General features: G+C 47.2%; 1 protein-coding gene across 8 annotated transcripts in view; it reads left to right on the plus strand.

The window, feature by feature from the left end:
- The window catches only part of Susd1 (sushi domain containing 1), a 107,552-nt gene extending 88,906 nt beyond the window's left edge, over positions 1-18,646 (plus strand). For 6 of the 8 annotated variants that reach the window (XM_050163697.1, XM_050163705.1, XM_050163753.1 and 3 more), the window contains 5 exons: positions 705-801; positions 3,807-4,065; positions 7,679-7,718; positions 17,143-17,236; positions 17,954-18,646. In XM_050163697.1, coding sequence (XP_050019654.1) covers positions 705-801; positions 3,807-4,065; positions 7,679-7,718; positions 17,143-17,236; position 17,954 — 491 coding nt within the window. In that variant the 3' untranslated portion in view covers positions 17,955-18,646. The other 2 variants (XM_050163724.1, XM_050163715.1) reach the window with 2 other exon arrangements.
- The last annotated feature ends 7,935 nt before the right edge of the window (positions 18,647-26,581 follow it).

Raw genomic sequence — 26,581 nt, forward strand, 5'->3', positions numbered from 1 at the left:
CTTACGTGGGGGAAGTGTCCTTGTGCCTTAGCGCTCAGCACTTGCAGAGTGGATCCTGTCTTGTTCCTTTCACGACGACCTACTTTCTTGGGAACTAACTCACTCCTTGAAACCAGCACCAGTCACTCCCAGGAGCATCACCCTCAGTGATCAACTAGGCCTTCTACCAGTTCTGCATCTGGAAGGTTCCACTTCTTACATCATCGCTCTGGACACAAAGCTTCCAATGCCTGAAGTTTTGGGAAACACCTTTAAACCATCTCTAGACCATAGCGCCTACTAACAAACATCAAAACCAGGACCCCATCCCCTGTGGGTGTTGGAACATGCTCATCACTTTGATATATGTATATGTGTGTGTGTGTATATATATATATATATGACAGTATTAGTCATTTTTAAATATATGCTTTCTTAGCTTTAGGCTATTCACCATGTTGCACGACCTACTGTTTCCAAACTTTTTATCACTCCACACAAAACCTTACAGTGAGTTCAGCCCCTTGCCACAACCATCATTTTTGGCCACTATGAACTTGACTAATCTAGATGTTTCTCGAAGGTGGGCTCATACAAGCACTGTCCTTTCGGTGCGTGGATATTTCACTTTCTGGGTTAAAGTCTTTCATGGCATCCTGGAGGACCGCTTTTGACTTGATCTGCCCTCCCATTCCCCTGTCTTTTCTCCTTCTTAACGTTTTCAGAGCCCCCACTTCCGGAAGTAGAATTTTCCAGTGTCCAAGGAGGGCCTCTACCACACTTCCGGCTGAGGAAAGCCAAGGATGTAAATGGACCTATCAGGTGAGTACCTGTCTTTTCTCCCACCGTTGCCTAGTGGTCCCACTATGTGAGTGAGAAGACTTCCCTGGGGGTGGCTGAACTTGGGTAGTTGCATTGCCCAATGCAGCAGGGTCTCTTGCTTTGTTTCCTTGAGCACCCACTGGGCTTTTCAGCCCGGTTGCATCCTTCAAGACTGAGATTTATAAGGGACCAGAGACCAGCATCTGGGCAGCACAGCTCCTGAAATGAAGTGTTTCTGTGGTCACAGGCCTCAGCTGACAGCATCAGAAAGTGCCCCTTGCATTCACTTCCCGCTTTCCTGACGGTGGGGACACAAGGATTGTCTCACTGCCCAGAGACAGGATGTCCTCCTTCCGCGTTGGGCTGATCTGGGCGGCAGGGTGTGTAGTAGTTTTTGAAAAGGTCACTTAGAGAATTCTTTTTATCTGTTCACATATTGAGTTACAGGCAAGACACTGTGTAGTTGGTGCCCTGCTGGGATTCCAGATGGCGTTAGGATGGAATTAATTCACCTCTGTTGGAGGACCACGGTTTGTTCTGGCTTGCATGTTATTTACAGAGGTCGTAGAAGGATTAGGGAAGTTGAATTCACCCCTCTTCTCAGAGAGGAAGCTTAAGATTGGCCTGCAGATGGGAGCAACAGAACCAGGTCAAGGAGTTATGGTGTACATGGCCTGACCTACATGGCCTTTTATCATTCCTGACCTTTCTGTGCAGTGGCCTTAGTGCAATCAAGGTAAAAATAAATGTGAGGTATTCTAAAAGGCAAGCCTGGAGACAGGGTTGCCCTGCTTTCAGACTAGGTTAAGTTCAAGTCTTTTCAGGGACAGACATTGCCCAGACGGCTCTGTTTCTGGATTCCTGGTAAGTTACTGGAAAGAATCGTAGTGCTGTTGCTGTGAAGGGAACAGAAGTCGTGGCATCGTTGCCTGAATGAATTTACAAGAGCAGATGTGATACTTAAGCCAAATAATTGCGTAAGGCGAAAAGAAAAGCCAAATGACAGCCTATCCTTGTGGCAGGGTATCAGCCGAAGCTTTCAAAACAGGAAGCGGAGACCGGTGAGTCATCCAGGGAGGGCCGTGGGGAGAAGTCTTTGCACACTGGTCAGGTGGTCAGGTTCCAAACCACTGCAACTGCTTCTCTGGCGTCACCGGGGCTGTTTATCAGAAGGTGAGCATGCCATTCCCCAGCCTGGCTGCCTGGCTAGAGCCTCCGAGAGCTTTGCCAGGCAAGAGTCCGCTCCGAGTCTTTTGTGTGAACCCTGGCATGGAGCAGGCAGAGCATAGGCAGGCGATCAGGCCTGTCCCTGGGCTCCCTTGAGGCGAGTGTCTCTTATCTTCACTAGCCAACAGGAATGCACGGGCATGCTTCAGCAGCAGCAAACATTCTCCACTCTAGTCCTGGGGACTTTGATCCAGTAGGCTTGGGATGGGACTTGAGCGTTTCTGTAACTGCCAGGCTGAACAGGAAGCCGCTTCCTGCCCCGTGAATGGCGCCTGTCATGGGCAAGGTACAGCATCAGCTGGGTGCAGGGGAGCCTTGGACTTTACCACTATCACTTACCTGGCAGGATGAGACAGATAGAGAATGTGTTTCTGGACAGTGGGGGGCTCTTGCCCATGGCCACCAAGCTTCCAAGTCCCCAGAAACGCTGTCACAGGTGTTCCCCACGGGCAATGGAAACGGGTCAATGTTTCTTGTCGCCGCTGGTGACTATTTGTGCGCCCTCAGGTTTTACTCAGTCTCTTTTGTTCAGAGGCCTTTTCTGAAAGTGAGCCAGACTCTGTGGAAACCGGGGTCCTAGGGACACCTGGCATGGCTGGATACACAGCAGGTGGCTGAAGCCTTTCCAAACACAACAGTTACTGGGGGTGGGGGGGGGGCTCCCGCTCCTTTAACCTAGTGATTCATGTGCTTTTCGGGAGCAGGAAATGAGGCATTAGGAATGCGGAGCAGGAAGCACGGAATTGGCGGTGAAATAGAATTATGGGGCCTAATGAGTTTTGGAAATCACCCTAATCATATTTGATGCCAATCCAGGCATTTTTTTTTCTTTATTGAAAATTCAACTGAACCAGCAGTTATGGGGAGTTGATCATAGCAGAAGAAATATGGAAGGACCTGCAGATGCAAGAGGCAGCGGTCCTGCAACCCCCACTGCCAAGTTCAGTAGAGATGGATGTTCAGCCGTTTGCGACGTCAGTGGGGGGAAATAAAGGCGGCGTAGGTAGGAACGGGAAGGGAGGCAAGATTTGATCAGGTGCCTTCCATTCCGACACTTCTCATTGGCTGGTTTTTCCCTTTGGTGGATAAATCCGACACCTGATTGTTAGTGTGTTTCCAGGCCCTCATTTTGGGGATGTTTCCACCAGATCCGTGTGTCTTTTTACTTTCCCAGGGTCCTGTCAGCTCAGATTAACTCAGGGTGACTCCTCACCCCTGACCGCTCATCGGGTTGGCGTGAGCCTTGGCGTCAGACTCTGAGCTGCGGGGAATGTAAATCACATGAGTTCTGTTTTAAGTCGCCGCATGACTGTCTGGAGCTGGTTTTCAGACGTAGCACATGCACTGTTGTAGGTGCCTGGCCTTCATGTGACTGCTAAACCCTTCCTGCTGCCTGGCTTTGCTTGCCCACGTGAAGCACCGCCACATGACACACACAAGGCCGCGGGTACACGCACCAGTTTCTCCCAGCTGGGGAAGCTGGGACTTAGCTTTTCATCTGGCTATACGTAAATTTGGAGGTCGGTGCCTGTTGGAACTGCCAGACACTAAATCCCGTGTAAACCATCTGTTTCTCTTGTCCACTCTAGGGTTTCTAGTGTCTCAAAAGTGCTGATTGTGTAGTATGAGTTCAAGAAACCCAAGTACACAGTCCTCCAAACGGGAGCGCGTGGTGGGCTTTATAAAACACACTCTGGTTAAGGGCCTGAGGATGAATAAAATCTTCCTTCTTAACCAGGCCCTGGGCAATGTCTCTGCTTTCCCCACCCCTCTCTTAGCTCGTACCAGTTGCTGGTCCTTCCCCTGTCCTTGGAAAGCACGTTTTCTTGTGGATCTGAAGGCATGACTTCATTTTTTGGCAACACCTCTCTTGCTGATGGCTACGTGGCTGCGGAAATACTGGCCAGCGATGTTCCAGACAACGCATTGGAGATACCTGTCGGAGACAGGCTGTATTACGGGGAATATTACAATGCCCCTTTGAAACCAGGACACGATTACTGCATCCTAGTACGGATCACAAGTGAATGGAATAAGGTACAGTTTTTAAAATGATGTGACCTCTATATTTTCTCTTTCCCGTGAGATTTAAATGGTTTGAATAACACACACACACACACACACACACACACACACACACACACACACACACCGTATCTGCGATGGACGCCACTGGAATAGCCACAGAAACACGCTGTGCCTCTCCCCTCATGAGTGCTGTCTCTCTAAGGGGTGGGCAGGTGAGACACGCTAGGTGACAGCCCACACGTCTGGCTTACTGCATCTGCATTGGGACTGATCTTCTTTGAGTGCTGAGTGCTTCTTCATGAGTATGGGATTTGGCAACACGGCTGGAGTCCGAGCTGAAAAGGAGTATTTAGATCAGCTGCCTCCTTTATGCCCTCCCGGGTGGCCGCCTCCCCTCATTTTCCAGGGAAGCAGGAGGGAGTGGCGGACCCCAAAAGAAGGCAGCACTGTCTTGTTTTTCACAGGCCCCATTCTCCCCACCCCGCCCCCTTCAGAAAGCCTCGTCCCTTCCAGCTGTGTGTCGTTCACTAATTAGCAAATGTAATGAGCTGGGAGAATTCTAAACTTGGTGCAAAATCCTGTGGGTGGGAAACTAGGAAAATTACGTAAATACTAAGAAAGCATCTCTTGACTGATAGGTTTGAAGCAAAAGTATGTAGCCCTCTCAATCGCAAGGCTCTTCATATTTAAAGCAGGCACTATTGAATTCCGCCTAGGACAGGAGTCTGATGTGCCTGCCTCTGGCATGCTGAGAGCAAACCCAGACTCACTTTTTAAGACTTTGTAGCAGAGAGGCCAAGGACTAGTTTGTGACAACAGAGATTAGGAACTGGGAAGCTAAAGCCGAAGATACTCTTACCTCACAATGCTGATGTGACAGGCACCCTCATGGGTGCAAGGCAGTGCCTAGCTCTGGTCTTGTTTTGCTTTTCCTTAAAGATTAAGGATGTCAGTATCTTCTCAAGTACTTGGTGGTTGCCTCTCCTTCAGATCACGTGTCTATTCAAACACTTTCTTCACAGGGTTTCTCTGTGTAGCCCTAGCTGTCCTGGAACTCACTCTGTAGACCAGGCTGGTCTTGAACTCACAGAGATCCACCTGCCTCTGCCTCCTGAGTGCTGGGATTAAAGGCGTGCACCACCACTGCCGATCATACTTGACTAATTTTTAAATTGAGTTGTTTGATTTTTTTTTTGTTGTTGTTGTTTGGTGTTTGGAGTTCTCATATAATTTGGATATTAATCTCTTATGAGATTAAATGGAAAATATTTTCTTTCGTTCTGTTTTTTGCTATTAATAATGTTCTTTGATTCACAAAAGTTTTAAATTTTGCTGCTTGTGTTACCAGAGTCACAAGAAGCCACTGACATGAAACTTCTTATTTGCGTTGGCTTCTAGGAGTTTTGTAGTTTTAAGTCTTACTTTTGGGCATTTGATTCATTTTGAGTTAATTTTAACATTTGGCATTAGATACAAATCTAACCCAGTTTTTGGGTTGCGGGGGTTGCTGTTGTTTTTACACATCAACACGACTTGTTGAAAGACCAGCCCCCATTGGATTCTCGGTGTTTGTTCTCGTTCCTGGCCCAGTTGTTGTGATGATACAATGCCCTGACAGACAGCAACTTTAAGGGGGAAGGGTTTTTTTCAGCTTACAATTCCAGGTAGCAGCACGTTATTTTGGGGAAGTCGAGGCAGGAACCTGAAGCAGCTAGTCATGGTCACGAGCAGAAAGAGAAGGCATGCATATGTATCACTCAGCAGACTTTGTTCACTATGACGAAGTTCAGGAGCCAAACATAGGGAGTGGTGCCACCCATGGTAGGCTGGGTCTTCCCGTTGATTAAAATGATCAAAACAGTCTTACAGACCAGCGTGATCTAGACGGTCCCTCACTGAGATTTTCTTTCTAGGTGATTCTAGATTGCATTGAGTTGACCACACCAATCATTGTAAGTGCTTCTTTCAAAAGCATCTGACATACATGCAAGGCTTCGTTGCTGGACGCTAGCGTCTGCTTCGCTGACTTATACGTCTGTCTTTATGCTAGACCCACACTGTCTTCACAGTATGCTTTGAAAGTATATCTACCAACAGCTCCATTTTTTTCTTCCATATGTCTGTCCTGATCCATGCCCCATTATGCCCTGTAGCTAAGGGAAGGTGCTAAGAATAATTCTCGTCTCCTCCCTCCTTCATGCCTTCTTGTCTGTCCAGTCATCTCGGGTCAGTTCTATCACCTGAATGCCATTTTAAAGTTGTTCTTTCTTTGCTCTTTCCTTCGCCAGCAGTGTCTGTAGTTTGTCATCTTTTCTCTGTCCATCACTAGTTCAGATTCTTGCCTCTTGCTTTACCCATCTCCTTGCTCGATCTGCTGCCAGGGTGAGTTCTGTAAAACGAGCATCTGCTCCTGGCACATCAGCTCAATGACCTTCCTGCTTTACCTGGCCCCTGCTGCAATGTTTTCAGTTCCTTAATGACCTTACTATCGGGGTGCCCTTTGCTTCTTGTCTTGACATACATATTTCTTCATTCCTAATCTCAAAACTTAGCCTGAAGACAAAATTTAATTAAATTCGAAACCTGTGGCCATTTAAAGCTTTTCAGAAAATTTCAGTTAAAATATATTAAAAAGTAAACAAAAAAAAAACCCTTTTAAGATCATGAAAACCATCCTGGCATGGTGGCATTGGCCTTTAATCTCATCACTCAGGAGACAGAGGCAGGTAGATCTTTGTAGGTTTGAGGCCAGCATAGTCTACAAATGGAGTTCCAGACAGAGAAACCCTATCTTGAAAAACAAGCAAACAAAACAAAACTAAAGAACATAGCCAGAATGCCCAAGTGTGTCACGTGAAAGAGAGTCTCATAATAAGGTTGGGAAGGTTGTTCTATAACTTCTTCCCCCAGGGGAGACTGCACTGAACCGTTAGTCATACACAAGAGTCCTAGACGTCCTGATCACCAGGTATGTATGTGATAATAATAACCAGAAGATGAGGTGCTCGTTTCTTGCTGCTTTTTTCCTGGTTTTTGGATGCATTTGGGGTGAGCGAAGCTGCTAAGCCTCACCCAGACAGACGAAATGTTACCGTCTACCAGAGCTTCTCATTGCTCACCCGTCACACACATTGCTGCTTCTTGTTGAACCTAGGTGTGGTCTCAGAATTTCAGCACAGTTCCTCAAGCAGCCCATGCCAGTTGCTCCGAGCTGGCAGCAGAAATGATGTTCCTGACGTTCTGTTGTCTCCTCATGGTGTGAGCTTTCTGGGACCTCTCGGAAACCCCCAGAAGTGACGTCTAGAGCCAATCCTATACCCGTTATCCATGCGAGCCCCTTAAATACTGATGATCCATGGCTGAATTATAAGATGTAAGAGGCGGAGCTGGGATTGTAGCTCAGCGACAAAGCCTTGCCTAGCATGTGTGAGGCCTTGGGTCTATTACCCAGCAACATAAAATAAACGCACACACTTATAAAAGCTAGATAGGACTCAAAAGATTTTCTAGTTGGCATTAGAGTATGAAAAGGCTGAGACTCTGCGGGTGTCAGAGTCGGTGTTACATTGTTTAAGATGACGCTGTGTGCCTCCTACTTAGGTGGACTTCTGCTTCCCCCCAGGTGAGAAGATACTCCTGTGCCATCTGGGCCGAGGTGAAAGGTAAAAACCCTGTTCTTTCTATGCACTCTGTCCTTCTCCCATCTTCAAGCTGCAGTACCGGTTTTATATTGAGGGCTCCTTTTAAATTGTCCTATGTGACAGCAAGTTAAGGGACCTTCAGAAAAATGCAGAAATTCTCATGTCCATAGGGTGTATATGACATATTTAAATGCAAAGCCTTAACCGAAGAGGTGGGAACTCGTGGGATTATACAAAAAGCTAAACCGGGCGGTGGTGGTGCACACCTTTAATCCTAGCACTCAGGGGGCAGAGGCAGGCAGATCTCTGTGAGTTTGGGGCCAGCCTGGTCTACAAGAGCTAGTTCCAGGACAGGCTCCAAAACTACAGAGAAACCCTGTATTGGGGGAAAAATGATGTCATCAGTCTTCAAGACATTGGGCTCCATACCATGAGTGGGGACCACCTTTGCTATCAGCCTCTTGTCTCTGCTGTGTCAGTGGGCCTCTATTTTCCTACTGTAGCCATGTGGTTGGAGAGAAGGACTCCCAAGATCCTCCAGATGAGGAACTTCAGTGGGGACAAGGTTTTACGGTTTAGAGGAGCCCTTTCCCCCTAGCGTAAGTGACTTTCCATTGGCTGTGTCATCCCTGATTTGAGATAGGGATCAGTTTGCCCTGGTTTTGTGTTTTTGGCTTGTTTGGGGCAGAGCAGTGTAAGCAGTTGTTCAACCAGAGTGGCAATGAGAAGGGGGAAGATTCTTCTCAAGTTTAAGGGCACTGGAGAGCTTGGTTACCAAGCAAAATAAGAGCTGCAGAAGCCCGAGACCTGCTATTTGGCTGTATACCATGTGCACACATATACACCATGTATACACACATACACAGCCTCAGTCACATACCAGTAATGACAGTTCAGTCACGTGGTGCATCACAGATACAGGGCAAGTCACGTAAGATTGCATCCCCTAAAGCTTGGCATGGATCCCATATGCCTGTATCCCAGCATTGAGGGGGCAAACGTAGGAGGATGAGTTCAAGGTCAGCATGGGATCCATAACAAGACCCAGCCTAAAAGGGAACAGTACTTTGTGTCAGCTAGAGACGTAGCCAGTCATGTTATTTTGCTGAAGAACGTTCTGTGATGTTTTTGTAATGAAGAATGACCCACTGACACGTTTCTCAGAATTGTCTCCACTGTTAAATGATGCATAATTATAATAGATTAAGAATAATTTATTAACAAAATGGAACTATCCTACATATAGAAAAACAAAAACGCAACCCAAAAGGAATGTAGGAAAAGGACATAGTTCAAAGGTTGGTTGCTGCATCCAGCTCCAAGGCCAGGAATCTGAGAGCTGTGCGTTCTTCTTGATCAGATCCAGATGTGCAACTGCAATACATGGAACACGTAATCATTCTCAAACTTTAGTATGTGACATCAAATGGCAGACAGCAGTGCCTTTGACAGAGGCCACCTCCTGGGTAGGTAAAGCCTCCGCATGGGGCACACCCGGGTTTCCAGACAGGACAGTCCTCCTTCCTCCAGAGCCGGCTCTTGCTGATGGGCACTAGGCCGTTTAAAACCTTCCCCTTTCCACGGACAGAGTTATCGAAGGGGTTGGGAAACTGCCCCTCCCCGGGATTGAGTAATCATAGATGGTTGTTTGTTAGGCTTCCCTGGCAGGACATTTCTTAAAACCAATAGGCAGCCAGCCAGTGGAATTGATTCCCGGGAATTCCATTAGTTGTAGCTAATCCCAGAAATCTTGTTAAATTTATAACCTTTGAGTATGGGCCTTTTCCTGGCAACAGGCTGAGGAATGTTGCCCTCTGCCTTGGGCCACACTGTCGCTTTAACTCCTTCCACTCCACCCGTGCTTCTGAGCAGAGCCACGGGCCACAGTGGGCTGGAGTGATGAGGCAGCCAGGCACAACTGCTTTGGGGATTGCCAGGGATGAACTTCACAATGGACGCTCTGTTCCCGTCAGGAGAGGCCTTAGAAGGACGCGTGGAAGAGGGGCGGAGGGAAAGAGGCTTCTGTCTGTCTGCCTTTCCCTTGATCTGACTTTCCTTCTTTATATCTCCGCTCAAAACTTTTTTCAACAAGGGTAGAGAAGTTGATTTTGGGTCTGGGCCAGGTGAATTATCTGACAGCCTTTTTGTGTTGTAGATTAGCCGTCTTAACCAGAGGTGTGTGCGGCTTGGCTGGGCTTGCTTTTCTGAAGTGGTTTAATGAAGGGTACAGGAAACAATCACACATTCTAACATCCGAAACACTCTCAGCCTGTCCCCTCCCCAAAGCTCCAGGGGCAGAATAGAGCTCTTCTAAGTAAAAGAGATGCGAATTAAGACATGCAGACTTTCAAACGACAGCTTCTAGAATCCGCTCTATCCAGTAACTGTTTGATCTGATTGGGAAAGATTCAAACCAGGCAGACAAAACAACCAGAGAGGAGGCTGTGGTTCTTCCGTGGTAACTGGGAAGGATTTTGAGAATATCTGAGTGGCTTTTGCAAACGTCCTTCCCTCTGCATCCTCGAGAATCAGTACTGAGAACCTTTAATCCCAACACTCAGGAGAAGAGGCAGGCGCATCTCTGAGTTCGAGATCAGCCCAGTCGACATAGTGAGTTCCAGGACAGCCAAGGCTACAAACATAGCGAGGCCCTGTCTCAAAAACCCAAACGATGATGACAATAATGATGATAAATAAATAAAAAGATAAATAAAAAGTGGAGACCTATGCTGGCTAGTTTTCTGTTAACTTGACTCAAGCTACAGTCACTGGAGAGGAGGGAGCCTCAGTTAGTGACTGATCTGGGAGGGCCCAGCCCATTATGGGTGGTGCCATTCCTCGTGGTCCTGGGCTTTATAAGAAAGCAGGTTGAGGGGGCTGGAGAGATGGCTCAGAGGTTAAGAGCACTGGCTGCTCTTCCAAAGGTCCTGAGTTCAATTCCCAGCAACCACATGGTGGCCCACAACCATCTGTACTGAGATCTGGCGCCCTCCTCTGGCCATGTGGGCATACATCGAGGCAGAATGTTGTATACATAATAAATAAAGAAACCTTAAAAAAAAAAAAAAAGAAAGCAGGTTGAGCAAGCCATGGGGAGCAAGCCAGTAAGCAGCTTTCCTCCACGGCCACTGCATCAGCTCCTGCTGCCAGGTCCCTGCTCTGTTTGAGTTTCTGTCCTGGCCTTCTTCAATAATGGACTAAAATGTGAATGTGGAAGTGTAAGCCAAATAAACCCTTTCCTCCCCAGCTTGCTTTTTGGTCACAGTGTTCCATCGCAGCAATAATAACTCTAACTAGGACACTCCCACTTCAGAAGGTAATTTGGAGAGAAGTGTGATCCAGCTTTGTCCCCAAGTCATTCCAGCTCCTTCACACACACAGCCTTGACCCTATTCTGGCTCTGGCCAGTGCTGAGTTTTGTATTTATATTTTGCACAGTGCCACCAGCAAGAAAGCTTTAGAGCCAGGGAACTGTATTTGATGTCAAATGCCAAGGCCTGGGCGTCCTTGCCTCAGTCAAGTTCCCAATCAGACAGTGTCTTTGAAATGGTATTTAACTTGGCTGGTCCTCAGTTGCTTCTGCCTGGGCTGAGATTCCTTCCAGCCACAAAGTACTGTGAGCCTATGATTTCCTGAGTCACGCAGATGATGGCAAGCTGTATTCAGAGGGCATTCTGCAGACGCAGGAGTGAAACCCAAGTCACTGGTGACTCTCCAGTTCTCTTTCAGCCTGCACGCTGCACTGGCTTTCATTTCTGGTCATGCAGAGCTCGGGCCTCTACCCTGCCTCACAGACAGATGGCAAAGCCTCCTTGTCCATCTCCCATTACAGGAGCTCAGGTTTCCCCTCTTCCTCCCAGCCTGCCTGCTGCCGCAGGACTCACGTGAGAACTGCTCTGCTCATGCTAGCATTGCCTTTGGTAGCCTCTTCTGGGCTTTCCCATTGCTTGAGGCCTCGGTTTGACACCAGCACACCTTGTGATGATCGCTTCTCTCCTCCTTCTCCATTCCGATGGGCATCCTAGCTAGTCTCTGCCTTTCTCTTTGAGGCCTTGGCTCACACAGCGACTCGATTACTCCCACCCAAATGCGCTGTCAGCTACCTGTGACTCGCTGCTGACTGCTGTTCACTTGCTCAGGATGAAAACCAAACACCCTCTGCCAGAAGCTCTTCAGAGCTCCTTAGGATCCACACCTTCCTCTCTCTTTTTCCTTAATTCTTCTCCCACACTGCAGAGCAGCTGGCAGTTGTCTTTTTCTATGAGGTTTCAGGCACTTGGAGAGAACATTGAAAACAGAAAACTGGATCCTTGCCTGGCGTACATTAGGTGCTCATTTAGAGCGCATTGGATCCAGCAGGTAGGCAGCCATCCGTTCTATGGAGCGCAGATTTAATTCTTGTCAAATTAAATAAACAGAGAAAAACTGCAAGCTACAAGCTTAAGGCGGATGTGCAGGTACCCAGAGTCAGCCAGGGCTTGACTCCAGGGCTCTGCATCTGGGGATTCCATCAATTGCAGATGGAGATCGCGGAGGTGGGCCTTTCCCTTGTCATTATCTGAAAATGGTACAGCAGATCAGCCGTCGGCAGAGCATTTACGTTGTTTGCACGATTCTAAGTAATCCAGAGACAAATGAAAAGTACGAAAGAGATTGTAGATAGGTCATATGCAAACACAGTTCTTGTGAGACTTTAATATTACAAAATTTTGGTATCTTAGGGGAAGGTTTTCTGGAATCAGTACCCTAGGGATACTGGGCTCTCTCTCTCTCTATATTCACACACACACACACACACACACACACACACACACACACACACACGCGCACACACATTTGGCCAACAGCGAGGTGAACTAGGGCATGCACTCCTCTGCAGAGCTTCCCTCCAGAAGGAAAGGAGGGCCCTTTAGCACCCCGAGTCCAGCCCTGAGAAGGGGCTGAGCAGAGAACCTGTCACAGTGGATCTGAACCTGGAACCACAGAGCTGCGAGCCAATCAGTGGACTTAGAGCTATCTAAACTTCCGGCAGTGTGTTACAATAAAACGGATCCGGTATTGTTGTTGCTTTATCAAACATTAATTACCTCTGAGTTTATTTCCTGCTTTGCTCCCCTTTTCCAGCCCCCGCCCCCTTGCAGGGAACTTAAATAAGAAGTCCCGAAAACAACAAATAGAAATTAAACACACTTTGTCATTACTCTTGCCCTTCTGTGCTCAAACTGATGCAGCAGCTGCTCTCTGGATATGTCTGTCCCAAGCCAGCCTGAGTCAGGGTGCTAGTTTATTTGTAGCGTTTGATGGCAACTGTTGCCTTCGGGAAGTGATCACACCTGAGCACAGTTCTGCAAACAACGCGTCCACACCAGGAGGAAGTCATCAAGGTTGTCCCAGGGTCTAACTTCCTCTTCAGCACCTGTGACCTATCAGGGACAGATTAAAGAGAGGCTGGTTCACTGTTTAGTCCGAGGGCAGAGTATGTGGAGAAGAGGGTTCTGGTTCAAAGGTATTTACTTTCTCTAAGAATGACTAACACGGCGCATGAGTCACTCAGCCGAGTTTCCAAGAGAACATTCTACAGATGATTCAGAAGGAAAGGAAAATCAAAGGTCCCAGAGCATGAGACTGTGGAAGGGAGTGGAGCCAGAGATGGCAAGACTATAAAAAACTATAATCCAAATTGGCCACTTGTAAATTTTATTAGTAAGGCATTCTTGGAGGCTACACACACACACACACACACACACACACACACACAGACACGAGTGTGCTTAGACTCAGAGTCTGTATGCAAAGTGAGCCCAAAGCCCTGTAACCAAGAATTGGACATCATGCTGGGAGCCGGAGCCCAAATGATGCTGTGCAAATAAATCAAGGCCACTCCTTGTTTCTTTTCGTTTATGCTTGTGCCTGTGTCTGTGTGAGTGTGTGCCATATGAGTGCAGCACCCTCAGAGGCAAGAAGAGAGTGTCAGATCCTCGGAGCTGGAGGTGTAGGGGGCTGTGAGCTGCTGCCCAACAAGGGCACTGGGAGCTGAGTTCCAGTTCTCTGGAGGAGCCGCCAGTGTTCTTAACCTCTTAGTCATCCACCTCATGAGCCCCACAGGTCACCCTTTAATAATAGTGTCTATAGCAAGGATTAAGTGGGTCCACTTCTGAGGAGGATGATATGGGTGGATGGTCTGGGGGAAGCTGGATTCCCGGGCTCCGACTTTGCTCTGTCATTTTGGATTGTGAGTGGGTGATGCCCCTTCACTTCTATGAAGCGCATCAGAGCAGGTCCACACAGTTTCCACATAGTCAGATAAACAACTGCAGATGACCTTTGTGAGATCTGGAGGAGAAGGCTGGGACTGGGGAGTGGACGAGGACTTTGTACAAAGGAGGCGCCACCTCCTTTGTTCCCGAAGTGTTCCTGAAGATAGCGTAAAGTGAAGGGCAGGCCAGTTCGTCACGGGATAGCTTGGCTCTCTCTGATAGCAGCAGTGACAATATTTCTAGTGAGTCAGCTCAGAGCATTAGGGTCACTTAGGTGTCCCTCCTTCCGCGGACTCATTCAGCGGCCAAGGAAGTCGGGCAGACAAGGGTGTATTCTGACTTCTGATAACAATTAACAACGCCCCTGTGGACACAGAGGGGATAGGAGGGTTGTAGACGGGCCTAGAAGTGGGCCATTTGATGATGCAAAGCTGACATCACCCAACTAGTAACTCCTAATGAATGAATAGAAATCCAGGACTCACACAGCGTGGACTCCAGCCCACAGTCCTTCGGTTCAGTGTTTTCATTTAGCAAAGATTAAAATGTGGGGGAAGTATATGGGGGAAAATATAAGGAAAACACTGATAACGAAAACTGGAGAGGAGGGTTAGCTGTGTAAGCTCTCAGTGAAAATACCCGTCTCTCCTCACCCCCCACCCCGTCTCCAACGCTGAATTGTGTGTGTGTGTGTCTTTCTTACTTTTTGTTTGTTTATTTTTGTTCTATTTTGAGGCAGGGTTTCTCTGTGTAGCCCTGACTGTCCTGGAACTTGCTCTGTAGAGCAGCTTGGGTTTGAACTCAGAGATCTGCCTGCCTCTGCCTCTCAAGCCCTGGGATTAAAGGCAGCATTTTCTATTAAAAACCCCAAACCTCACTAATTGTGCAAATGGAGCTTTTTAACCTCACAAATGGTAATTTTGTGTATATAAAACACATGCTTTATGAATGCGGTTAAGTCTAGAGGGCTCCAGATTTGATAAATGTAACCAGACAATTCTCACCCACTTTAATGTTATATAAACGTTCACCAACATTTTTCCGTTCTTTTATATTTCAATTTAAGTCTTTACCTGAGTTTTAAGTTGGTATATGAAATAAGCTTTAGTAATCAGACACTTTCTTCTGATTAGGCATTCTTTTCTCTTTACCAGTTATAGGTAATTTATTGTTTCACTCATTTGAAACAGTTACACAACAATGGGAACAATGGCTAACAGTAACTGACACTTGTTGATTGTTTGCTGGGTGACTGGCTGTTTCATGTCATTATTTCTCACAGTCACCCTGAAGCTGGGTGTTGTGGTTACAGTTTCCATGTGCTTAGGGCACTCCTCGGTAAGGAAACTGTAACACACACCGCTGATGCACTGGTTTGAAGTTCCACTGGGAGAAAGGGATAGTGTTGAGACAGAGACTTGGACACCATCATTCTAGTGTTCAAGCTGTGAAATGGCTTGACGGGGAGCTGGCTTTGTTCCTACACACTTGGTTTTGTTCTAGCATATTCTTCCCTGTGATAACATTCTACTGTCTTTATGTCCTGTGATCAAATCTTCTTATATTTAAGATACAAATAACTTCCAATTTCCTCACTGCTCCTCTTTCTATTTGACAGTTTAGCTTTGTAAAGTGTCCAGACCCTCTGGGTCTGAATACACAAAGTATAATTCTTTTTCTTTCTTTCTTTTTTTTTTTTTTTGTTGTCGTTGTCATTTTAAGATATGGTCTAACTACGCAACCCAGGTTGGCCTCTCAAACTCATGAGACTCCTGCCTCAGCTTCCCAAGTGCTGGAATACCGTGTTTTCTAGAAAGTCTTGCAACAACACTTCCTGGGATAGTCAAGAGTTTCGCTTGACTGTTAAAAGTAGTGTGGTCTATGGCTGTACCTGTGGGAGCCAGGGACCCCACAGAGTTTCCACTGGGACCAAATTGCCCTTAAGCTGGTCCTAGACATCTGAGCTGTGTGTAATTACCCTGTGCCCCAGCCCCTCATCTGTAAAGAGGGACTAACAATGATCCTCAGTGTAAGAATTTATTAGGAGCTGGATGAGTTCATTTTTTCATCAGGATAACACAGTAACTGAACAAACAACTTTCATGAGTGAAAGGTGTATTGGGGCTCACGGTTCCAGGGGTGTCTGTCTAAGGTCGGCTAGCTCCGTTGCTCTGACTTGAATGAACTAGCGCAGTATGTGCTGGAGGAGGCTGCTCATCTTGTGGAAAGCAAAGAGAGGGAAGGCAAGCCCCCGCCAGCCAGCCCCCTTCTCCTGTGTCTGTTCATCCAGGCCTCAGATGATTGGGTGGTGATGCCCAGGGTAGGTCTTCCCTCTCCAAGATCCCTGTCTCACAGACACACCCAGGAGTGTAGTTTCCTAAGCTCCCAAGTGTCTCTCAACCCAATCCAACTGACATTTAGGATTAACTACCACAGGAGACCTAGTTAACCCCAGTGAGGTGCTCACAACTGTGCGTGTCACACAGCGGCTGCTAACTGTTTCCTAATAGAAACAGGGCCTTTGCTGAAGTCACGAGGCTCTGCATTAAGTCTCTTGGCCCAAATGTGCACCACTAATGTGAGTGTTTTTCCGTTTGTAATCAGGGATCTCCCTGGAGTTGTCATGTGATGTTCCCCAAATAGTACATGTGTTCTAAGCACTTTTACATGGACTTTTAAAAAATTCTTAGAGGAGCCTGCTGAGCAGAGCAGAGAGGTACTGTCCTGCTAATAATATGGGGAAATGGAGGCACTGTTGCTCAACAAAACATGTTTGTGATCGCTGGTGCTGGCTGACACCGAAGCCCAAGTTCAGAGGATGTCAGAGTAACATCTTCCATGTGGAAGGAGATGGCTCGTAAAAAAGCTATCAAGTGTAACTGGCCCGAGAGGAGCTTTGCACACAGCATGTATCATGTAGCTTTGGTGTGTCCACAAGCCTTGAGGCTTTACTATGATCTGGTTTTATGCTTCCTTTTTAGAAATACTTTGAAACTGTGGTTTCCTGAGGTCTGACCTCTGCAGGACCTGTGTTGGGGTCGCAGAGGCACTGTGAGGCATTCTTGGGATTCTTTGTTAAATGGAGCCCAGCTCCGGGTTAAAGGAGAGTGCTCACAGTTGGATGGTGAGCTCCTGGGGAGACCGTGGTGGGACGTGCTCCGGGCTCATCTTACCCTTTCTTCCCACAGACTCATCCCTCACACCACAGCAGATGGTGGGCGTCGGACTGGGCTCCGTGGCTTTTGTGACCGTTCTTGCATTCCTCTCCTTCTCAGCGGTGTGGTATGTGAGACCGTCACTTTTGAAGAATGAGTGGAACGGAGGGGAGGCTGGGGTGGGAGTCATGCCGGACAGCTGGGCATGAGGGTGGTCAGAGCACAGGCAGCAGGTAAGCCGGCATGACTAACCTCGAAGCTGGGAGAAGGAAGGTGATGTGGGATTCCCCTCTGCATGCTGTGAATACCACTGGTTAATAAAGTAACTGTCTTGGGCCTGCACAGAGCAGAATAGGAGTAGACAGGGAAAACTAAACTGAATGCTGGGAGAAAGAGGGCGTAGTCAAGGAGAAGCCATGTATCCCTGCAGGAGACAGATGCTGGAACTTTAGCCAGTAAGCCACAGCCACGTGGCAATACACAGATTAATAGAAATGGGTTAAATTAATATGTAAGAGTTAGCCAATAAGAAGCTAGAGCTAATGGGCCAAGCAGTGATTTAATTGATACAATATCTGTGTGGTTATTTGGGGGCTAAACTGCTGGTAACCAACAAGCAGCCTCTTCTCCAACAAATTGGCGCCCAGGAAGAGGATGCCCTGACCAGGGGAAAAGTAGGGATAGTGATGACAGCCCGGTTACTCCAGCAGGCAGGCTGATCTATGCAGCTTCATCGCTGGGACCCTGCTGGCAGACATCCATGTGAGCTGTACTGGAGGGGCACGCAGTGAAGAAACAGTAGAGTGTGCAATGTTTATGCCTTCTCTTCCTCCTCTATGTCTAGATGGCTGGTGCGCACCGCCTGGAAATACTGCCTTATGATGGATAGCTGTTTCTACAGCTTTTCAGGTGCCTGGGCTGTGTGACTTCCATCCAGAGCCCTTGTGTGAACCTGAAACCTTCTCCATCCCAGCATGGCCTCGTCCTTGAATTCAAGATGGCACCAACCCTATCTCTATGGAATTTTCCAGAAGGAGAAAACTTGGGAACTGTTTTATGTGCTTCATGCTTTCAGGATCAGTGTGTGTCCATGAACTTGAGACTCATGCCCAGTGTAATACTGACCACAGGCCACAGCTCTGAGAGTCAGCTCCTGTAGACACTGGCTGTGCCCAGGCCATAGACCCTGAGATGTGGAGTCGCTGGATCTTACTTTAGGTACCCCTGCTAATTAGTTCAGGGTTCATTCTTTCACAGTAGGTAATGAGATGGGCTTAAGTCTGGGCTGGAATTTGGTTTTGTGAAGGAGGTTGTTGGATAAAGAACAGTGTCATGAACAAATGTTTCAAGTGTTTTAGAATTAGCCCTTCCCTACAGTTTACTGATGAACTAATTAGAAAATACAGTAACGTGGCCACCCTCTCGGGTTCCCTGCATGACTGTTAGGCAGCCTGGCTTTGATACAATTCCAGTTGTTTTTGTGAGATCAAAAGTAATGCCTACTTTCCAGTAAAACACATTCTGTAATTTTGCCCATTCTTTCCTTGGTTTGGTTTTGGTTTTGTCTCACCATCTACGAAATTGTTCTCTGCCTCCCTTGAGAAATTTGGGTTTGGCAGTAATATAGAAACAGTGGGTTAAAGCAGCATCCATCCAGTTCACGACCAGAATCTGCATGAGTGTTGGGAGAGGGGGGGATCATGGTGATTGACACACCTTAGCTACACCTCAGTAACCGTGACTGAGACCATGTCGTGGCCCATGAACATTGGCTATAGGCAGGGCTGGCATACTGTCCATGTAGTGGATATACACGTAGAGTGTATTCAGTTTGACTTTTAAAACCCAGTTGGTATTCTTCAGCTTCTTCTCTAACCACAGCTCAGCTCCAAGGCTGTGGCTTCTCTCTTCCTTCTCCTTCCCTCCCTCGCTAGACCTACAGAATCCAAAGCACAGGGGGAGGGGAAGGACATGTGGTTACATAGTACAACCTCAAGGTGGAACACAATGTGGCCCTGGAACTGTGCACCCCTGTGGTCCTGAGGAAGACAGGCAATCTTTCCAGGACCATGATTGGTGTGTTCTCTGCTGGCTTGCAGGGTGTTTGTGGGTGGAGGTCATAGCTGAGTTGCCCAGTGATTATGACTTATATCTGATTTGTCTCATGGTGATATTTGATTGGTGTGGGACCTTTACGAACCGAATTGAGTATTAGGGGGTGTTAGTACCTTTCCCCCCTTTCTTCTGGGATTGGCTTAGTTCTCGCAAGAGCATGGGATACTGGTGAGTCCGTCTTCCATGAAGAGACCCCATCAGAAGTTGTGAAGATGCCCGGGCCATGCCCTTGGGCTTCCCAGGCTCCTGAGCCAGAACCCAAGTTAACAGCTCCTTTGTGCTTTGTAAATCACTATACTCAGCTGTTCTGTTAGAACAGAAAACAGACTGAAACACGACTGAACCGCTCATAAAGCTGCTCCAACCTGGAGGGTAGGGGCTAGTTCTACTCAACTGGGAAAAGCCAGGCGGAGGGAGGCAAGCCAGACTCGTGTATTCAATGCCAGCTGCCGGCCTTGCTAGTCCTCTGTCCTTCGAGTTACGTGGGACCAATATTTCCAGCACTCCCTAACTTTGTGTTCTTGGATAGCTGTCCAGGATGTAGTTGCCCACGTGGGGACTTAGCATAATTGCCACTGAAAGGAAGAAATCTCACCTCTCTTAAAAAAAAAAAAAAAAAAAAGCTTCTGGTTCAATCACTGTGTTAAGTAAATTATCAGCTTGTCGTGCAGTGTAGAAATGTAAAAACAGTGCATTTACAGCTGCAAAAACAGCAAACACACAGACTTTGTTATTTCCTCTGATTGTTCTAACTTACGACGGAGTCGCTCTGCGCACAAACACAACAGGCGCAGGCGGTGGGCGTTTCTCTGCTGTTCTTCTTAGTTTTCCCATAGGCACGAAGAAAGAAATTTTACAACATAAGACCTCTGCCCCCTCCTTAATTGGATTCCCAGTTAACGGAGGACAAGGGATACTTGTAGACTATGGTACTGAGCTGGCTCCTGAGTCCCACTCACTAAGGCTAGATCTGGAGCCAGAGACATGGCTCAGCCTGGGGACCTGAGATGAAGCCTGGGGACCTACACAGTGGACGGAGAAAGCTGATTCTTGCAGATTGTCCTCGGAACGCCACATGTGTTCTGTGGCATGTATACGCCCATACATATACACAGACATACATGCACACAAAATGTAGTTTTTAAAATATAGATCCTAACATAGGGGTGGAGGAAGATTCTTTCCCACATGACCACCATGGGAACGTCTTAGATCTGGTTTTAAATTGGCTTCCAGATTGGGAATCAGAACTGAGGTATTGCCTAGTCATGGAACAAACACACTCACTTTGGACTGTTGTGGGTTTGTGTGTGTGTGCAAAGTTTGTGGGGACACCCTTAGCTATACACCAGGCACCTCTTTCATTCCATCTTCACTAGGTTCTGTGAAGTAGAAAGGTCAGGGGTTTCAGGTCCCCATTTTAAAGGGAGAAACGGATGCAGACAACTTTGTGACTTGAATATTTTGATGCAAGCCTCGTTTTCTTCCCTGGCACTTGCTAACCCTTGAATTAGCTGCTGAGGTAATTTGTAGACTGGTTTTGGGAACCGTACTTGGGTCCTCTGCAAGAGCAATAAGCACTCTTAACCCCACCAACTTTGCAGCCCACAGCAAATCCATTTTTAAAGCATTGAGCATTGCATGCTCTGGGTGCAGAGAGAATGGGTCACCTCAGTTGTGGTGGCCATGTTGGTATAAGCCTTCATAGCCCTACCTTTTGAGAACATCATTCAGGTTCCCCCAAAAGGATTCAGACTATGAGTGTGTTTCGGTTGTAGTGGCCATGTTGGTATAAACTTTGATATCCCTGCCTTTTGAGAACATAATTCAGGTTCCCCCAGAAGGTTCCCCCAAAAGGATTCAGACTATGAGGGTGTTTCAGTTATGGTGGCTATGTTGGTATAAGTCTTGATCTTGATATCCCTACCTTTTGAGAGCATTGTTCAGGTTCCCCCAGAAGGATTCAAACTACGAGTGTGTTTTGTGATGTGCTTTCACCCGTCAGTATTTCCTGGGCCTTGTCAGTAGTGACTGACCTATAAGTCTATACCGTGGTTTATTTAATTGTATTCTACCATGCATATATAGCTAAAGTGTTTTCAGGTTTTTCCTTACACAAGTGTAGAAAGATGTGCAGTTATTAGATTAAATTCATAGCCGTAAAGTTGTTGGAATAAAAACTGTATTATTGAACTGTGCTTTGCTAGGGAAGTCAGTTTACACTCTCACCAATAGAAAGCCTCAGCTCCAGCAGCTGGAGTTGATATTGCTCATCTCTATGCCTCTGGTAGGTAGAAAGTTCTGTTTTAAGGTTTTAATGTTTTGCTTGCATTTCTTGGCAGTTATGCATGCTGGTTGGCCCTTCGTAACTGGTCTTTGAGAAGAGCCATTGCCTTTTTTCTCCATGAGATACTTGACTATATTGATTGAGCTAGCTCTTTATGGATCAGAGAGGTGACCAGTGGTTAGGAGCACACTCTGCTTTTGTAGAGTCCCTGAGCTCAGTTCCCAGCACCCACATCTAGTGCTTGGTTCTCAGTTACCTGTAACTCCAGGTCCAGGAGAACCTGATGCCTGTGGTCTCCATGGAAACCTACACTCCCATGGACCACCTTCTCTCCCCACATGCATTTCTCCCCTGCCAAAACCTCTTCATATCATTGCGTTTTTAATGCTCACCTGCCATATATTTTATTAACTTTTTCTAGTGTGTCATTTTTAGAAGGGATAATATCGTTTTCAAACTTCATTTGGGTTCTATAGTGTCACACAAACCGATCACATTGGTAAAGTCAAATTTACCAGTCTTTTCCCTTTAGATTGCCTTGTTGCTATGCTCAGAAGGACCTCCAAAGCAAGGTATTAAATAAAACATGAGATTTTCAAAAAAGCCTGCCACGCTATTTATTTGCCTCTTCGTTTTTTGGGCCGGAAATCCAAGAATGATTCTTTGCTTGGGACATCACAAGTCACAATGAAGACAACAGCTGGACTGCGTTGTCATCTGGAGGGTTGACATGGAAAGACTTGACTTCTGTGATTGTCGAGCTTGTTGGCAGACTTCGTTTCCCCATGCCTGTATGGATGGAGCCACCAACATTTTGCTGTCCGTCAACTGGAGGCTGACCTCCTGACCTAGATGTCTCTACAGATCCTAGAGACTATCTGCTGGTTGCCATGTAGACTTCTGCAACATGACTGATGCCATCATCAAGAGGAGCCTCTAATGGGAGGGAGGTGGTCATCTCTCCTTAAAAGGGCTTTTGTCTCCATCTGACAGAGTCAGGGTTGCTGAGACCCGGAATGTCTCTTCTTGTACTAGCTGAAAATGAGCTAACTTGGAATCTCAATTACCTCTGAGAAAAATCTCTTCATTTGCCAAGTTCTGCTAGTTAAAAGCAAACCACACTCCAGGGACATTTTATGTGAAAACAGCACTCCGGGGGACAGGCTTTATGAGGGTCATCTTCGAACTCAGCCTGCAAACTGCAAGAGAATCTATTTGTTATAAACTTTCGATTTTACTGTAAGACCTTGTGAGCTCTTTAGGCAGAGTGGCTTGTTTTTATAGCACAAGCCCGGGGCTTGATTCTACATTAGCAAGGGAGCATTTTCCATAGCCATCAGGGGTGGGAATGTAACCATCATATGCAACGTGACTTTGTCATCTGGGGCTGGAACAAGCCCCATTTCTTTGTGTCATGAGCATGGGCCCCTGTCCCTTAACATTTGAATCAGGATTCAAGACCCTTGAGCTCCACAAACTGAAGAGAGCCTGGTATGTGGCCCTGAGGAACCAGCTCTTTCCCAAGCCCCCACCCCCACTCCTGTCCTCACCCCATAACTATCTTGAGTCAGGGTTCGGAAGACCAATCAGCTTTAACGGCATCCAAACCTTTGAGGACAATGAGTTCTCTCGAGCCCACATGCTACAGGATATAAGAGCCCTCCCTAGCTCCTGACCTCTGTAGACAAGATCTTGGTAGTTGCTGTGTGCAGAGTTAGGATAAGGTGGGGGGTAGGGGGAGCATAAGCCATGGATAGATACCTCTCTCTATTCAAGGCACTGTGACTTCCAGTGAAGGGTGGGCCCAATGACTGGAGGAGGGTTATAAGACCAGAATGAACCGTCTGTGGATGGAGATGTCACGGAGATGAACACCAGAACTAGGGAACAGCGGATGAGCTCAAGGGTCCTGGTGGTCTGGGGACCTAACAGAGGATTCTCCACCACACTGTCTTCTGCTTAAGACAGGGCAGCATCCATGAAAGGAGAATCGTTACTATGGACCCACAGCAGAGGCCACTAGGAAATAAAGAGAGCACAGTGTAAGCTTACTGAGCAGCATGCTGTCTGGCTAGAAGGTGCAGGGCAGATGTGCACACTGAGGCAGCCCTGCAAGAGAGAACGCATGTGACTGACAGCCTTGAAGACTAACCAACACCCTTGTCCTTGCCTCCCGGAGGCCTGGAGCTGCCTCCTGAGGCTGACTCGGTGTCCTGAGATTTGCACTGACGAACATTCCTATTTTCTTTTCCTGTGTGCTACAGACTGACTCGTATTCATTTGGGCTGAATGTCAGTCTGAGCTTGTGCATCTGAGACAGTTCCCTGGAGAAGACAGAGACAGGAGGGACCCCACCAAGGCTAAAAGATCAGTCCCCATCCTGATCTGAAGAGATCCCACCTCATCTCCACGTGTGACACATACCTGGTGTCAGCCGCTCCACTCCCCTTTCCCTTGTTTCATTAAAGAACTTTTGAAATTTACTTTTTATGTATCTGAGTGTTCAACTTGCACGTATGTATACCACCCATGTGAGTGTGTATGTATGGCTTGCACACGTGTATGTATGTATGGCTTGCATGTGAGTATGTATGTATTGCTTGCATGTATGTATGTGTACCACCTATGTGCCTGGTGCTCATATTGTTAGAATAAGGCATCAGATCCCCTGGACCTGGAATTATGGATGCTTACGAGCCACCGTGAGTGCTGGGAATTGACTGGTCCTCTGCAAGCACAGCAAGCACTCTTAACCACTGGTCTACCCTTCCAGCCTCCTTTCCCTCACTTCTACATGCAACTGGCTGCTTCTCCTTCAACATGGAAGCTGCTGCTGCCCCTCCCACCTCCGTGGGCCTCTGTAGAAAGGCCCTTCAGGGTAGGGGCTAAGTGCTGGGCGGGAACCTGCACTGGAGATCTTGTTGAGGCAGCCATCAGTGAGATCAGGTTTTTCACCCCAGCAGCAGAGAAAGAAGATAAGGGGTGGAAGCGATCTGCCTTTCTTGGACGCAGAGTGTGGTGTTTTAAGCGGGAATGACCCCTGTAGACTCACACATTCGAACATAATGTTTCGAATTTGGTGGAACTGTTTGGAAAGAACTAGGAAGTGTGTTCTGTGGGAGGGGGTGTGTGCGGGTGGAGTTTGAGGTTTCAAAAGACCTCCCACGGTTCCAGGTAGCTAAACCCTCCCCACTGCTTGGGGTTGCTAGCTCTCAGCTAATCATCTGCCATCATGGACTCTAACCCCCTGAAACCATGAGCCCCAACAAACGTTTTCTTTTACAAGTTGCCTTCCTCATGGCATGTCTTCACAGCAATAGGAGAGTAACCAGGATGGGGTGAGAGGGGGGAGCTGGGCAACACACACCGCAGAGGAGACTTGGGTGCCTGGTTATGAGCTTTGGAGGACAGGGGATGTCTGACCATGCACTGGAGGACTGAAGTGCAAGGCTAAGGATGCTCACAGCGGACATGCAACGTGCTTTCTATGGCTGTCCCGTCAGTCAGGTTACCAGCCTCAGCTCTTTCTCCCACTCAGTATTCAGCTGAATGGAGTTTTATTGTCTACCCCCTTGGCTACCCAGGTCACTGCCCTCCATGTGGGACATCACTGTTTTCCCACAATCATAAGGCTGGCATTGCTTCTAGACTTCTGCCACTTTTACTACACAACACACCTGCTTTGCATAATTGCTTGCTTGGTCAGCCACCATGCTGCTCTCTGGTAAACTCGAAGGGAAACACACTGAGCCACAGAAAGGACTTGCTGAGCAGATACTTCCGAGTGACAGGAGTCCCTGACACTGAGCCTAAGGAAAAAAAAATCTAGTCATGTCAAACCTCCCAGGGTTCAAAAAGTCTCTAATCTCAACAAATTTTTAATCCAGTTCCAAGGGGACTCCTCAGGACACCACCACAAAGGTGACAAAGATCTTTAGAATCTCCTGAGCTATTTTCCTACAACCCCTTGTGGATACTTAGCGAAGGAAACTGCTTTTTAAATCATCCCAAACACAGAGTCACACGGCTAAGGGGATCATAGCTTAAGTCCGAGTGGGCTTAGACGTTGGTAATGCTCCAAACTCAATATTTATGCTATGTGCGCTGAGGCCGGTGTGCAGATTATTGTCTTTTATTATTTCCAGGAATAGGTTTACTGAATCATCAAGAGTTTTCCTTTCCTTTCTAAGTGCTGGGTTCCTGATGATGTTAGCCAGCTGGCTGATAGTCGCTCGAGGCCCACACTTGAGATTCTATTGGGAACGCGCTGACCCTTGAAGAAGCGTGCTGCTGGTCATCATCCTTTATATTTAAAAAAAAAAAAAAAAAAAACAAGCAAAAACACCTGAGGCAACCTCACATCTGTGGGAAATAGCGGTTTATGAGGGAAACAGGAGAGTGTCTATCCAGGCGGAGAAAGCATGCGAGCAATGTAGGTGGTTAGTGAAGGGTTAATGGGCTACTTAACATCCTCAGGTAGCAATAATATCAGCGAGATCTTCCTCTGTGTGTGTGCTGGGGGAGAGGATATAATTGACCATGAGCTACTGCTATTTTTCTCTGGTTGTCATTTCCCTAGCTTTATTGAGATATGGTTAACAAGTAAACTTGCATGTATTTAGAGTGAACAATGGACGACAGGGTCCAGGTGGACACTGTGAAGGAATGGCTCGAGTCACGCTAATACTGAAGGAATGCTTAGACGTATGGCCTATGAAGATGGCTCAGTGGGTAACGTCTACTTATGAGCCCACGGACCCAACTTCTGTTATTTATTTTTTTATTCTATTTTTTTTGAGACAGAGTCTCAGACTAGCTTTGCACTCTCTAGATAGTCATAGTTGACCTTGAACTTCTGACCCTCCTGCCTCCAACTCCTGGAGCTGGAGCGCTGGCATTGCAGGTATAGGCTACCACACCAGGTTTTTGCACTGCTGGAGATCAAACCCGTGCCTCACGTATATTTGACACTCACTCTACCCAATGAGCTACCTACCACCTGAGGACTTAAGTTTAGAGCCTTGGCACCTACATAAAAAGTTGGGCATGGTGGTGTGTATCTATAACCCC

This window comes from Alexandromys fortis, unplaced genomic scaffold (assembly GCF_014885135.2).
Source record: "Alexandromys fortis isolate MF-2015 unplaced genomic scaffold, M_Fortis_MF-2015_v1.1 scaffold_18, whole genome shotgun sequence".
In the NCBI taxonomy this organism is placed as follows: Eukaryota; Metazoa; Chordata; class Mammalia; order Rodentia; family Cricetidae; genus Alexandromys; species Alexandromys fortis.